Source organism: Vespula pensylvanica, chromosome 10 (assembly GCF_014466175.1).
Source record: "Vespula pensylvanica isolate Volc-1 chromosome 10, ASM1446617v1, whole genome shotgun sequence".
NCBI classification, from domain to species: Eukaryota; Metazoa; Arthropoda; class Insecta; order Hymenoptera; family Vespidae; genus Vespula; species Vespula pensylvanica.
In genome coordinates, this window is record NC_057694.1 from 2,532,982 (window position 1) to 2,549,948 (window position 16,967).

The window sequence follows — 16,967 nt, forward strand, 5'->3', positions numbered from 1 at the left end:
CTCTCTCTCTCTCTCTCTCTCTCTCTTAGCAGGTGTGCCTGCATACCTTCGATTCTCTCCTCTCACCATCCTCCTCTTACTTATCCTCACTAATTTTCTATTTTCTTTTTTTCCCTTTCTTTATCTTTGAGCTTTTTATTATTTTTATTATCCTTTTGTCTAATATCACACATTGTCGAGAACATCGATTAATATACGATCAGTAAGATCGTAGATAACGAGAGGAAGGATCATGTCCTTGAAATGTTAAGAACCACTTTTTAATATAATTCTTATTTTTTAGATATATGGCTATGAAACGTTCCGTGTTTGTTTAATCGTACGCGTTAATGATTACGATCGATCGCGATGACTGAAGCGACAAATGTAATACATGATTCGCATATATCAATCTTAATTTTTTTTCTTATAATGAATATGCGTCGTTCTCTCTCTCTCTCTTTCTTTATTTATTTCTTTATGAAGACGTAATGTTTATGAGTGTTCACATTTCATCAAGAAGAGGAAAGAGAGAGAGAGGAAGAGAGAAATAACTACATCATCGTTCGATATTCGAATAATCAAGCTATAAAAAAAGTTTTTAGAACAACACCTATGTAAATGGATTAGAGCAACTTATTGAAAATAAAAAAAAATATATATATAAATTAAAAAGTCCAAATATTTTAGGAAATGTCAAAGTAAAAAAATAGTCAATATAAAAAAATAACTACCTTCTACTCGTCATTAGAAAACTTTAATTAGATAACTGTAATTAATTGCAAATATTTTTAACTACGTTATACGTATGTAATCAAACCGTATGCTATTTTATCCGCTAAAGGGCTTATATTATTTAGAAGAAAAAAAAAGAAAATAAAAGAATAACAAAATAAAAAATAGAAATTAAAAAAAAAAAAAATAAATAAATAGATAGAAAGAAAAAGAAAGGGTTAAATATTTCTTTAAATGATAGAACGATCGTCAAAGACGAGAAAATATCATTGATGATATTGGAAAAACTTCACATGCTATATTCTTAGATTCTATGTATTTGAAAATAAAACGGATGGAATAATCCGTTTCAATTCGAATATGTTTGAATAAGTTAGCGAGTTATCTTTTTCTCTATCTCTAACTCTATCTCTATATCTTTCCTTGTTTTTTTTTTTCTTTTTTCAATTGTGAGATCGAACGGCAATAGGATCGTTCCAGATCGACTTCGATAATATCTTGATGCAAATTGAGAGAATATACGTGCATTCCATTCGATAAGAAATCGAGGATATATTTCTTCGCACAGTTCGCATTCCCTGTTTCTTTTTCAATTGCTTCGATCTCCTTTAACGAACACGTTCGTTTTCCTAATTGCGAGTTGATCGTCGATTTCTCAAAGAGACTCTCCCTCTTCCTCTCTCTCTCTCTCTCTCTTTCTCTCTTTTTTATCTCTTATATTTATTTGCGATAATGAAAGTTTCATAAGGAGTTTTTATTTTCTTCTGTCAACCCTCTATAATTCAATTTTTTTTATATATATTAATAATTAACAAATTGTATGAAATATGAAAGTTTTATGATATTATTTATATACCAATATAATTACACCATATATATATATATATGTATATATATATATATATCGTAGAATCCATATTACGTAAAGGGTTAATAATAATAATAAATTACAACAAGCAACAAAAACGAAAAAAAAAAAAATAGAAAAGAAAAGACACGCTAAGAATTTCTTTCGGATGTCCTCGAACGTTGAGATTTTTTATTTTTTTTATTTCCTTCCTTTTTTTCTTTTTTTTTTCTTTCCTTTTTTTTAAGGATCGTTACTTGCACGATGGCTGATGTCACACGTGCGTATATATGTATGTATGTATATGTGTGAGAAAGAGAGAGAGAGAGAGAGAGAGAGAGAGAGAGAGAGAGAGAGAGAGAGAGAGAGAGAGAGAGAGAGAAAGAAAGAGAGAGAAGGGAGTATCATTGCCCTCGCCAATTTATTCGCCGTTTTTTCAACGTCTGCCGTCTACAAAACGGCCGTCACGGATATCACGCTCATACGCCTGTTCTTCTTTCCCCTCGGCGAGTGTCCGCGTCTTCTCGACCGTGATATTATTGTTATGGAGAATCTCGCGTAATATCCGAGGCGGGTGATAAAAAGGTGCGAGAATATGTGCTCTTTCTATGTGGATCATTCGTCAAAAAAGCTATTTTGTTATACCATTGACGAGCAAATTTCTTATTTTGTGAGTTTGATCGAGGATCATCGTTGATTTTCAGTTACTTGATATATACACTATATAGTATACAATATTATAAAATAAATGTAGATATATATTTTATATATATATATAAATATATAAATATGTATATGATGGTATATATGTATAACATTATATGTTATAATTTACTATATTATGATATATACGTATATAATGAATATACGATATACATAGTATACTATACTTTAAGATGGTATGATGCATACAGTATATTATAGTAAACTATATATATATATATATATATATATATCTTGTATAGTAATACATAGTATAGTAGATTATAATGTATTATAACACAGTATATTCATATGTATCTGTAAATATATGTTAGAATATACGTAACATATAATTGTATTATTTTATATGTTATATATTATTAAAATATATATTGTAATATAGATACGTATATGTATCTTATTTATATATATATATATATATATATATATATATATATACCTGTATATTGATTTAGTCAAAATAATAGATAATTCGTATGAATAATGAATACATTCAAAGTATTAGAATATTAGTCATAAAGTCAAATCGTGTTTAGAAAATTTGTTTCTAATCTTTGAACGAGTACAAAGGGTCAAACGTTTGAATATCTTTTGTTTGCGTTAGAGACTTATAAATGAGGACGTACAAATCGAGAGACAATCGATAAGACGAACGATATGGTTAATGTAACATATCGTTATAATTATTATAATTATTAAGATTGTCATCGCGTAACACGTTAAATCAATTGAAAATGTTTTACGAGTACTCACCTAACGAAGAGTTGCTCCTGATTGTTCACTCGCCATGACACAACGGTCGCACCTGTGAAAATTTAAAGAAATACGATAAATATAATAAAGATTGAAATCTCGTCGTTTTGCTTGAAATACGCGCGTTCGCGAACCCGCCATTTTTCGAATTCGATGTTAACCTAGATAGAAGCGCCCGCCACTTTTTTAAAAGAAAGAAAAAACACTGGATTCAACTCGTTTATCTTTTTTTTTTTCCAGGCATTTTATATTTTTCGTCCGTTTCGAAATAAGAAATCTCATCGATCCACTTCGAATCATTTTGAAAAAAAAAAAAAATACGGAGGCAAAAAAAACAATAGTGAAATCTTAATTTCGAGTTAAAGGTAATGAAAATGAATATGGCGTATCGATATATGATCACTTAATCGTCGATATATATATATATACACACATATATGTGTATAATATGTATATATATATGTATATGTGTATATATATATGTGTATATATATATATATACACATATATATTTGCGTTTCGAACTTCACGTCGATTCGTTGCACGAAAATGAATAACCAAAGAAAATAAATACACGTTAAATGTAGAATCTTTTATGCGAATAATATTATTCTTGTTTTCTCACGTCACATACTCGCGTACTCGAATATTTTACATACGAATATCTATGTAAAAATGAGTCGAAGAGAAATAACAAATTAATTCCGTATTTAGCACTATTCGTGTTATTCATATGTCTATTTCACGAGAACGAGAGAGAAATATATATCTCTCTCTCTTTTCGATTCACCGAACCGTTTCGCACGTTTGTCGTTGAAATCGTTCAAAGATCGTCGTTTTACGATCGTTTTCTTCTTTCTTCCGTTGTTTATTATTTGTCACCGATTTTTAATATATATACGTATATATATATGTTTATCTCTTTTCTCTCTCTCTCTCTTTTTTTCTTTTTCTCTTTTTATGTATGTACTCGCGAAAAACGCACCGTGTAGATTGATCGTGCAGGTGGTATTGTTGCCCCTGTCCAGGACGACAACGCTGGTAGCCGCTGCCATGTTTGAATCGTGAATGCGGCTCTCGACGCGACCAACCTTTGTTCGATGTCCCCCGGGCTGAATCCCCACCACCACGGCTCACTCTTACCCCCACTCAGTTGACTCTCGTTCGTCGGCCTTTCCCTCCGACCCCCCACCAGGCAGCCAATCCGACGTGACACGAAGCGATACGACGCGACACGACGCGATACGACGCCACAGTCGACTACAACACCTCGCTACGGAAGGACGTACGTATTAAAACTTGCATTTCTCTTAATATATTTCCACCGATATCGTCGTATATTGGATATCGATAATGTAGAATACTATTTTAACAACGGTCGTAATATCACGATAATTGAAAAATAAGTGCGAGCGTTTTAGTCGGTAATACGAATCGATTAACTTCGACGTCGTTATTTCTACGTATCAGTTAAACGAATATCAATGTCGACTGCGTAATTAATATATAATTTTCTAATAAGAACGTCGATTAAGGCAGAAGGAATGGATTTTTAGTTGGAAGTAAACGATTACTGCTGTAGGTAATTTAAGGTTAGGAATGAATTTGGTCGACGAGTTGCGGCGCATGTTCCAGAGGAAGAAAGAAAGATACAGATAGTTAGAGAAAGAGCGAGAGAGATGGAGAAGGAGAGAGAAGAGACTGGAGAAGACGGCAACGTTGTAGATTCTCGAAAAGTGGCAACGTCGTTGGTTGTTCGAACGAAGTAGTAGTAAGATAGACAGAGAAAGAGACAGAGAAAAGAGAGAAAGAGAGTGTTAGAGTTAGAGGTGGTAGTAGCTAAGCACAGAGTCGGTAGCACGGACATCAGGCTTTGTGTGTTCGCCGCGACGGTGATGCGTCGTCGTTGTTCACCGCCGTACCGTGCCGTCGTGCGCCGTGTTAGCTCAACGAGGATCACGGAGGAGGATAGTAGGAGCGCGCCGGTGACCGTAAACGTCACCGTCTGCGCCAAAACCGCGAAGGCGGTACGTGCCTAATCAAACGGGGCAGTGTGTGGTGCTGTGGGGTAAGGGATGACGAAGGCCGCGGGGGGGATGATAATAGGGGTGCCGACTTGAGGACAGAAATGTTGAAGTTCGGTAGCAAGAGCGACGTTACCGTGGTGCACCGCGCCACTATTCGACTTTTGGACGATTCCGAGATTATCCATTGCGATTTTGAGGTGAGTTAATCTTTCTGTTATTCAAAAAAATATAAAGCAAAAAATAATAGAGAAACAAAAGACAAAACACACGTTCGATTTTTTCTTTACTTTCTTTATTTTCTTTCAATTAACTTTTATCGTTTTAGGTATCTTAAATTTTTCCCTTTTTTTTCCTTTTTCATTATATATATATATATATATATATATATATATATATATATATATGCGTGAAAGTACGTTGGTATGTGTAAATATATTGTATACGTAGGTAAGATTTTAGAGTATGTAACTCACACGTTTGTTTTTACTATTCGTCATTTGATGTACAAGAAAGAAGGAGAGGAGAAGGAAAAAAAAAGAAAAATTCTTAGAAGGTTCAGTTAATGTTGAGGTTATGTTGTTATAACAGCATTAGTTCTTGAAATTTTTTTCATCGGTTAAGGAAACATCTATAAGCACAAACAAGCGTATGAAAGCAACGATGACATTTCTGACCCATATACATACCTACATGTCGTGTCCACCTCGAGGGTGGTGATCCGAAATAATCGATCGCTCTAATCCCTCTTCAATTTTTTTCTCTCTCTCCCTATCTCTTTTTTTCTCTTTCTTTCTCTCTCTTTATCTCTCTTTATGTCTCTTTATTAAAGATATTCCAAGCTACCTAGCGAGGATAGTCTTGTTCTCTCTCTCTCTCTCTCTCTCTCTCTCTCTCTCTCGTATCCTTTTACAAGCTCGGACTTTGACTCCTGTACCGATCAATACGAATCTAAACAAGATCATCATCCTTATACCCACGTTGTCCTTTTCTCTCTTTATCTCTCTCTCTCTCTTTATCTCTCTCTCTCTCTCTCTCTCTCTCTCTCTCTCTCTCTCTCTCTCTTTCTCTCTGTCTCTCTCTTTCTTTCTTTTTAACGCTCACGTTTCTCATTATTCTTCTACTTGCAATCAGCATGACATTTTTAAATCATCCTTCCTTTAATGGTCCTTTTCAGTTAGTTCACGAATTTGCTGTCTCACTTGTACGTTTTGAAAGTGGAAGTGTCTCTCTCTCTCTCTCTCTCTCTCTGTCTCTCTTTGCACTGGAACAGAATCGGCGCGCTTGGATCGATTCCAGAATAGTGTGAGAAAGAGAGAGAGAAAGAGACGGAGAGAGAGAAGCAGAGACAGACAGACAGACAGACAGACAGACAGACAGACAGGCAGACAGACAGACAGACAGACAGACAGACAGACAGGCAGACAGACAGACAGACAGACAGAAAGAGAAAGAGAGAGAGAGAGAGAGAGAGAGAGCCAGAGAGATATAGAAAGAAAGAGAGAGATGCTAAGTGTCAAAAATGCAGCGACTGCAACCATAACTTGTGCCGGCTACTACGGGCACACGACTTTGACATTTCTTCGTTGGTCGTGCTCAACGAAATGTCGATCTTGTCTGACAACGATCGACATTATTATGTACGTACTGTATGTATACAATGACTCATTGTAAGTATTAAGACTTCGAGTATGTTACGACTTCGAGTACATGCATATTTCACAGTTACTTAACAAATTTAATAGAAACATTTTTACTTGTTTAACGAATTTGTTGTAATCAAGTTTTGTAACGAACAATTTTCGATCTACGTTTTTCTGTAAACTAGATATAAATCGATTGTCATATATACACATATACATACACATGCATATATATATATATATATACACACACAATATACACATCATGTTAGACAATGTACGTGATCGACGTTATTTTATGTACACGATATGTTTGTATGATATAAAATCTTTAGACTTTAAATATAACATTTTATATATTTTAGTTACTTAGAAAGATAAGAAGATTTATTATCGTTTATTATATTCGTTTGTTATGTATATCATGGTTAATAGAAATATTTCATTTATTTTAAGAAACTTGTTTAGTAACGATGCTATTTTATTACGTTTTAATGTGATCTGAACATAAGTAGATTGCCATTCGATACTACGTATAGAATATGTGTATGTATATTCAATCTTCAATCAGATTTCTTTATTGTATTATAGTGAAAGAAAAAAGAAAAAGGGAATTTCTTTTATCTTTATCTTTATCTATCTGTTTTTTTTATCTTTTAATTTAGCTCAGAGAAAGATTTCGTTTAAAGTCGTTAAATCGTACAAACGAAAAGATCCTTTTTTCTCGTTACGTTTCGCCAATCGTAAAGCAAGTAAAATAGGTATTTTTATAGTAAATTTATAGTCTGCGGTCTTTCGCTATTCGAATTTCGAGGTATTCTTCTCAACTCTTCTCTTATCCAGCTTTTATCGTTTGTAACACGTATTTTGTATGTAGGAGACATTTTCTTTGAAAACTTTACGTATAATGTTTACTTGTTGTTTGGAAGGAAACTATTCGACTAAACTTTGTATATACTCGTGCTCAACGTTTTTGATCGACGACGATAATAATTATTAATTAATCTTTCTTATGTAACTTCGCAGTTTTTTGTTCAACATAATTTTTTCGGTCGTTACTATTTTTTACTTTTTCGTTTACTTTTCTTTTTTATATTACAAAAATTTTGTTCTTACTTTTTTTTTATAAAAAAGATACTTGTGCTCTTTTTATAGATAATCATCATAATCTCAATAAATAATCATCAAATAATAATCATGTAATTTTAAAAAAAAAACTATTGCCATCTGATTTTTCTTCGATAATTTTTATATTTCGTCTAATTTACTTTGTCATTTCTTTTTCGTTGAAATGCATGAAATTTGTTCGTTCAATTGAAATAATTTATATCTACAACGTATTTCTATAATCATTATTATTATTCCATAAAAATGTCATATTTTCTTTCTATTTCAAAGTAAATTGATTACAAGCTTCCCACGAAAGAAATATTTTCGGTAGCGTGTTAAACTACACTTAACGATACCATTACACACGTACATGGATATACATATGTACATATATATACATAAATGTATATACATAAGTACACATAAATACACACACACATATTCTTATACTAATACTCACTATTATGAATCCATACACATTGCGTGTACCAATATCGCGTGTAAATCCGTACACGACCCTTTTCCTATTTCAAGCACACTGACGTAATAATCCATCGAGATAGATGATGGGACTTTTTATAGGTCCGTTACCATGCGATTTAATGTAACGAATGATACCGAACTAGATTTCCTACTCGAATTATAGTTTACCGTGAGTATACTTAAATCCCTATGATGATTTTTATCATAGATCTTTCGATATTCATCTGGATAAAATATCGTCTAATCGATATCGACTAGTAAAGACGTAATGAATGTTCTATTGTTCTAACATCCAAGAATAACAATCATTTTTCTTTTTTTTTTCTCCTATTTTTCTATTCCTCGTATTTTTTCCTTTTTTGCATTTTATTAGAGAATAAACAAAGTTTAAGAGAAAATGTTCGCAGTAAAAACAAACTCGATCATTCATCTAATCATGAAATAATCGGAATAGATATCAAACTCGAATTATAATGTATCATACGGTATTCATCTAAATAAAATATCGTCTAATACAACGAATATTTTTGTTCTGACATTAAAGAACAATAATCATTATTCTTTCTCTACTTTTTTTTTTTTTTTTTAAATTTTCGTTCATAATTTTCACTCTTCATTTCATTAAAGAAATAAGACAGATGTTCTTATCGTTAGTAAAAAATAAAAAACAAAATGTTAATCATGTTCCATTAAGTTATCTAATCTCGACATAACCGCTCCTACGTGTAAATCATGTTGGATTATGTAACAAAAAAAAAAAGATAAAAAAAGAAAAAGAAACGAAAAAGAAGCGTTTATTTAGCGGTCAACCCAGTACACAGATCCATTACTTTCTATTCAAAATATCAGCTTTGTTTATCTTATTTATTATATTTGTCTATCAGCTTTATTTATATATACATATATGCATCTCGTGGATTACTACATCGTTCGTTACGTTGGTGAACTTACGTCATGATTCGACCGATCCCATGGATGACGTCACGAATGAGTGTCTGGCAAGAATTAGTACGCGGCACGGTGACATAGAAAAATAGAAGAGAAAAATAAATAAAAAGAAGAAACAATAAAAAAAAGAAAAACAAAAAGGAAAAGAAAGAGGAAATATATAAAATTATATTAGAACCTGATAAAATTTTAATAGAAGTTTCCAATTGAGTTTACAGATATGAAACGTTTTTTATCATATCGAAACTCTCATCGAAGAGACATTCGTTTTTTCAAAGTGTATATTTTTTTTTATTTATTTTAATGACCTCTAGCATCGATCTTTTTCCTTCATTAAGCGTCTCAAAGAATATATTGTTTGTTGATAAGTAGAGAGACAGAGAGAGAGAGAGAGAGAGAGAGAGAGAGAGAGAGAGAGACAGAAAGAAAGAGAAGGAGAAAGAGAAAATACAATGGCTGAAGGATAAATAAACATTCTCGGTTTTGAGTGTACCATGAAATATTACGACGAAATCGTTCGACGATGAAATTATTTAGATTTTAATATTGGGTACGTATTAATTTAAGTAATAGTATCTATCTTACTTTTATTTATTATACACCTATATATCTTACTTCTGTATATTATATATATTATATATATCTTACTATTTTATATTATATATACATATGCATATATGCCTGCGTGAATCTGTGAGCGAATGCATCTCTCTTTCTCTTTTTCTCTTTCTGTTTGTGCGTATTATATGTATGTATGTATGGGATGTATCTGGATCTATTTGTTTGTCTGTTTTGTTTGTGTTGCATAATTTCTGAAGGCTCATCACAAGTTATTTGTAAAATAAAAGGAATATAAAATAAAAGGTTTTGTTCGAGTTCTCTCTCTCTTTCTTTATTTACTGATTTATTTTCTTTTTTTGTTTAAATTGGTCAGTCGATATACGGTTACTTCGCAGTTACATTCGTACGCTACAAGAGTACTCGATGAGAAATCTCAAAAATTGTGTATGCTAGTCTCTTTGCATATACCTACTTATATATGTATGTGTGTGTGTGTGTTTGTATGTAAGCGTGTGTATATATATATATTTATATATACATATGTATCCTTGTGCGTTTACATGTAGAATTACTGTACCTGTACTCACTCGCATATTCGATGTAATTTTATTCTCATGCATTCTTTATAGTATGAAGTATGTATTAAATTATGTTCCTTATTGTTTGCATAGAAATTGAGATTAATCCGTTCGGAAGATATTAAATATGAAAGGAAAAATTCTAGTTTATAAAAAATTTCTATTTTTCTCTCGAGGTTTTTATTAAAAAAATTATTTCGAACAAATTGATAGACGATTTGATACTCGTTATATATATTGTATAAAATAAGGATGCTATTCAAAGGTGATTTTAACTAATAGAATAAAATAGAACGTTAACGAAGACGTAATTTTTCGAAATAATTTCTCGTTTTGTTATTTTTCGTAGTGGATAAAAAATAATAAAAAGAAAAAGAAATAGAAGAATGAAAAAATAAAAAGGAAGAAATAAAAAATAAGTGGCTACGATGCGTAATGCTACGGACGTTTGTGAAATTTGGGACTCGTCCAACAATTCGACCGTAATAAGTATGATTGTCATGTTCGAAATCTGCACAAGTTGTTCCTGTAATATTTTCATCGAACAAAAGAAAAGAAAAGAAAAGAAAAGAAATAAATATTTTCTTTTAACTTAAAATTAAATAAAAATAACATGAAGTTTAGTCGATCTCAAATTTTCGAAATTTTTAATTCATTAGAGCATTGACTCGATTGCTTGAAATCGAGCAAAATTCGTTTCAACATTTTATTTTACATTTTAACTTAGGCGAATCTATGTAAAATATTAGATGTAGTTTTCAACGTGGGAGGAAGAAAGAGAGAAAGAGAGAGAGGATTTGTAACGATTAAAGGACAATAATGGAAAATTGAACGACCTATTCCGTAAAAGTGGAAGTACTCGTGTACACTACTTCTTACATGTATTCCAACTACCCTCTACTATTAGAATAAGAAAGAATGAAATAGAAATAAAAAGCAAAAAAAAAGAGAGAGAGAGAGAGAGAGAAATGTAGTGATATTCTATAGCATGAAAACCCTAACAACAATTGTACAAAATAGTCACGTATCTTATGAACAAGTTATAAAGTGCATCATATAATATTTATTGAATCTTATTGAATTTATAAGTTAAGAAAAAATAATTTGTCTAATCTTTCATCACAAGAAAAATTGTATATTTGATCTCTCAAAAGAAAAAGAAACAAATTTTATATTCGTTTACTCGATTCAAATTTTTGTCATTGATTTTCACGATATTATCCTAGGATTTTTTTATATTTTAAATAATTTTTATTGTGATATAATATTATACGTGATATAATAGGGAGGAAATATGATATTAAAAGATTTTAAATCGATCAAGTCTTATCTGTGTCACGCATACACTTGAGGAAGTGCGTATAAACGTGATCTACTATTCCCAAATTTTCTTTTTCGTTGATTTTTAAATCTTTAGGATAGTTGCGCTGGCACGTAAACGCTCTATATCTATTCTCTTTTGTTGTTCTTCGATGGGAAAGACGAAGATGGAGCTGCTCCAAAAAGGTTAAGGTTTCTACACAGACATTTGTCTCGATCTTGAATCAGCCGTCGAGATTTTTCAAATGGCCGCCATTTCTTTTCTCAAAGAATACTAATATCTACTTTATGAGTGAAGGTCACGATTAGACGACAATTTCGAATTTCGATATTATCGAATACAGACCTAATGCGTAAAGATTTTCGCATAAAACGATTGTATTTTTATTCAGATGCATTTATTTTATAGTTAGTTACTTTAATCGAACTCAAATTTGTAGATATCATCGTTTTTGTAATCAGATGCTGAGAATCCTCTTTGGCCGATGAAAGCAAACATTTATCCTGCTTTTAATGTTGAACCAAAACAGAACTTTCTCCTTCGTCCTTAAAAGAAGGCTTTTATTCTATTTCTAGAGTTCATTCGCTCGTAAAATTTGCTTTCCTTAACGCGTTAGGTCGACTGTGGCCTAAAAATGAAACAGAGAGAGATAGATGGAAAGAAAGAGAGAGAGAGAGAGAGAGAGAGAGAGAGAGAGAGAGAGAGAGAAAGAAATACGAAAAGATGCTTTCATTTTCTCGTCTCACTCATTTTCTTCTCTCACTTTATCTACCTTTCTCGCTCTCTTCTTCTCTACCTTTATTTCTCACTTTGATCTTACGTAGTTTTCAAAAAGTATGTGTCCTAAAAACCAAAGAAAAAGAGATAGAAAAAGAGCGAACAAAAATAAAAAAAGAAGATATAGAGGGGAAAAGAGAAGTAATAAACAAAAAGAGGAAATACTTTCTATCTTCTTGATTTTCTTCTTTCACTTTTTTCTCTCTCTATCTCTCCTCTTTTTTTTCTTTCATTCTCTCTTTCTCTCTATCCCTCTTTTTTATTTATCACTCGCTTCTCGGATTTTATGTAGGAAGGACACTCAGTTCTTTTCATATACATTTTTCTTTTTTTTCTTCTTTTTTTTTTATTTTCCATAGTTTCACACTTCATCCTTAGCCACAATGAGAGTTTCCCTTTCGTTAGTCTCTCCCTCTCTCTTTCTCTTTTTCTTTTTTTCCTTTCTCTCTTGCTCTTTCTTTCAGTCTCGTCGTTTACTAATAACAATAAGCAACGTTCGTACTTACTTCCTATCTTTGTTTCATTTTCCTCTTCTTTTTTTCATCTCCTTTCTCTCGTGTCTTTTTTCTGCTTTTCTTTCTCTTTTTTTCTTTCTTTCTTTCTTTTTTTTTCTTTTCTTTTCTTTTTAATGTGAATGAGACGCCATATTTGCGCGCAGAGACTTTTCTGATTAACTTCGACTCCTCGTTCGCGGCTGACTAATTAACGCGTTTTCACGATGACAATGAGTCACATCTCGTTATCTTCTTTTTCTTTTTCTTTCTTTTTTTTTCGTTTCTTCTTCTTTGTTTCTTCCTATTTTTTTTTGTTCCTCCTTTTCGCCTTTCTTTCTCTCATTGTTGTTTTAAGGGTTGCGATGATATATGCGAATAAAAGTGTTGCTCCTTTTTTTCTTGTTTTCTTTTCTGCGTTATCGTTAACATTCTCTCTTTTTATCGTTTCTCTATTTTTATTTATTCGTAATTCGTAATATACAAATGTTCGAGATTATATTTTTTCGTCTTGTCATATCCGAAAGAAATAAAAGTTTCTGCTCTTCGTTCTTTTATTATCATTGATTTTTCATTTTTATTTCCCTCTTTCCTTTTGTTTCTCTATTTCTCTTTCTTTCTCTTTCTCTACCTTTCTTTCTCTCTCTTTTTATTTATTTGTAACTTTTCATTCAATGTTCGTAACTACATTTTTGTGTCATCTCTTAAAACAAGTAAAAGTTGCACCTTTTTGTTTCTTTATTATCATTGATTTTCTACCTTTGTTTCTGTTTTTATTTCTCTCTCTCTCTCTCTCTCTCTCTCTCTCTCTCTTTATTTATTTGTAACTCGTAATCTAAGTGTTCAAGACTACATTTTTATGATATGTATTTCGGAAGGAAACTTTATGGATCATGGGAGACTGTTACTATCGTCGTTTTATGGTATAAGATCCTTTGTAGTATCATAAATCGTTAATAATAACGAGTGGTGAGAATGTATTAAGATCACATTTTACTGAACTTGTATTGGATTAATGATTGATAAATAGTATTAGAATTTTTAATGTTTCATATTTACAATAAATATTATATATAAATATTCATATAAAATGCTACAAATTTAAATAGTATATTTATTAATTCAATGTTTCTATGTCTTCCTATATACATTATTCCTACATACACTTCATATGTACACGTGTATGCATATATGATAAAAGTGTAGATTTGTTTTATTGGAATTTTCTCCTTATGGCAATAAAATTTATTATTGAATTGTTTAATAATTAGTTTTATTAGGGACAAAGAATAAAACCCTTTATTGCATATAATTATCACGAAGATACGCGATAAAATTCTTTTGTTTTTCGGGAGTATTTTATCGCATTATAGCGAAAAGCTGGCAGCAGAGAAAGAAATATCACGATACGAAGGAGTTAAATTGCACATTTATTTTCACAGTGGTGACATTGCAGTTCCGAATACTAATGTAAAATCGTACGATTTCTCTCACTTTCAAAGTTTTTTTTATTTACATTATGCAAATTTCGTACGAATGATCGAGTATTTTCTTTTTTATCTTTTTTTTTTTCTTAGTTAAGTCCGTAGTCAACAAAATGTTAATTAATATCGTCGATATGATGTAAGAAATCGTAAGAAGAAAACCGGTTTGTATGTAAGTAGAATTTCCAGTACAACTAATTTTTACATTAATATATATGTAGATTTTATATATATATATATAATATACATACATGTGTATATTTACAATATGTGTTATTGATATACTGCTAAATGCTATATTATTAATTTAAATATATTCATTAATATATGAGTACTAAAATTATTATGGTAAATATACACCTATATACATACATACACATGTTTATATCATTGTACTATATAGAATCTATTTATATTGATATTTTTTTATAATAATTCATTGTTATCCCAAATATTTTATGTATGATACATATATCATAATATGTATCATACATAAAATTTTTCGTTTTTAAAATTTTTGCTTGCAGGCAACACTTCTCGTATCATTTTTCGTCTCATTTTTCCAAGCAAACGTAACTAAATATTTCAGCCTCGATATTCAATTTCGTACGAATTCATCATTTTTCGTTATGACTCCTTTTTACAGTTCCATTTTATTATCATAATAATACAAATAATAATAATAATAATCTATACGATAGACATGGAAAGAAGAGATATAGACAGAGATAAAAAACACAATCTATAAATTATATTGATAAATAGATACTAACAGACAAGACAATCATAGCCAACAGACCAGATAAAATATATTAATGGACAAAATAAATAAGACAGAATATATATCATCAAGGTAGTTATAGATAATTACCACAATATCAAGATCAAGCAGTTAACAAACTGTATAATAGCAATAATGCAATTAATTGTCATTTATTATTGTAAACATATGATATTAATCCAAAATTCATTAAACCAAAATTTTTTATTTTTTTTTTTATATTCGTTCATTCGTTTTTGAAATAATCATTTGAAGCACGTTATCTTCCAACACTCATAAACAATATGATTGAAATTACACAGTTTGTCGAATTTCAAATCGCCATGATTCGATGAAGTATCGATGAGAAGGTACATTCATTGGATTCGTATTGATTGATATATTCTAGAACTTTTGTTGGGTTTAAAATATCGATTTCCATAAAAAAAAAAAAAAAGGAAAAAGCCATGACTTCCGTATTTTGATAAAAGCGTACTCTATGAAATTGTTTCAATACATATTGTATTTCCTTCGCGAAACCTTGAAACTTTTATTTGAAACATTAATTTATAAAACTAATGGGATTAGATGATATTATGGTTATATCATATAACTATATTGTTTTAAAATAATATATGATACTAATAATAATAATAATTACTATTATTCAAGAGAAACGTTTAATTGAATAAACTCAATTTAATAAACTTAATGATCGATAATAATACTCGTTAAGTATTTGATTTTACTACTTATTTTTTATTTATTTGTTCGTATAGATATGTGTAAAACATATAAAGCAATCATCGAAGTCATTTCACTTCGTTTTCTGTTTAATCTTATTTTTTTTACATCCTTTCTTCTTCTCTTTTCTTTTTTATTTATTTATTCATTTATTCCTTACCCATTATCAGCGAACTTTTTAGGCAGAAAAAAATATTCCCAAAACGTAAATCGTTTTTTCGTTGAAAGTCAAAGCGAAACCAATGCGATTGAAAAGCTGCACGCTGCAGGAGATAAAATCAGCGTATTTGTTTCAATATTTATTTATATTGTATGTCGGATGCATACAAATGTCTTTTTTTTTTTTTTTAAACATATTTTTTATAACAGTCTATGAGAAATAAAACGAATAAATTTAGATCGATTCATCCAATTGAGGTTTGATTATCTTTTTTGAAATAATTTTAATTTTTAGTTTCCAAGATATTTTTATGTATTTCTTCTTTAAATGGAAAATGTGATTAATATCAACAAAATTGTTCATTCAATAAAAAATTAATTTGTTTATTAATTATTTATTCATTTATTGTAATTTTATAAAGCAATCGCAATATGAATTTGTTTGTTTGTAAAATAACTTGAATTTAGTTCATATGAATTTGTTTATAAAAATTGTTTATAACAAATTGTTAATTGATTATAAACAATACGCTGAAAGAATAGAAAAAATTCTGTCTTTTAAAATAGCGTTTGATTCAAGTTTCTATGATTTTCCATTGTGGAGATATTTCCATGTATCTAAAAATATCTATTAATAATATAAAAAATGTTTATTACATAAAAAATTAATTTGTTTATTAATTACATATTAATTTATTGTAATTTGGTATAAAACAGTCGCGAAGTGGATTTTCTGTTGGTAAAAGAAGATAAGTTCAATTCATATGAATTTGTTTATAGAAATTGTTTAAAAAAATTGTTAATTAATTATAAACAATAGGGTGAAAAATAGAGAAAAATCTGTCCT

The 16,967-nt window shown here is 30.2% G+C and overlaps 2 protein-coding genes across 7 annotated transcripts in view; one reads left to right on the forward strand and one right to left on the reverse strand.

Annotated features, from left to right (window-relative positions):
- Positions 1 to 4,164, reverse strand: part of LOC122632703 (glucose-6-phosphate 1-epimerase) — a 32,904-nt gene extending 28,740 nt beyond the window's left edge. For both annotated transcript variants that reach the window (XM_043819840.1, XM_043819839.1), the window contains exons 1-2: positions 4,023 to 4,164; positions 3,038 to 3,089 (exon numbers count right to left, since the gene is read on the reverse strand). In XM_043819840.1, coding sequence (XP_043675775.1) covers positions 3,038 to 3,089; positions 4,023 to 4,092 — 122 coding nt within the window. In that variant the 5' untranslated portion in view covers positions 4,093 to 4,164. The remainder of the gene's footprint in view (positions 1 to 3,037; positions 3,090 to 4,022) is intronic.
- Positions 4,165 to 4,745: 581 nt separating this feature from the next.
- The window catches only part of LOC122632705 (FERM domain-containing protein 5), a 72,586-nt gene continuing 60,364 nt past the window's right edge, over positions 4,746 to 16,967 (forward strand). The window contains exons 1-2 of one of the 5 annotated variants that reach the window (XM_043819846.1): positions 4,746 to 5,261; positions 14,551 to 14,629. Coding sequence is in view for 4 of the 5 variants with exons in the window: in XM_043819843.1 (XP_043675778.1) it covers positions 5,166 to 5,261 (96 nt within the window). In the remaining variant the exon portion in view is untranslated. The remainder of the gene's footprint in view (positions 5,262 to 14,550; positions 14,630 to 16,967) is intronic. The other 4 variants (XM_043819843.1, XM_043819844.1, XM_043819845.1 and 1 more) reach the window with 4 other exon arrangements.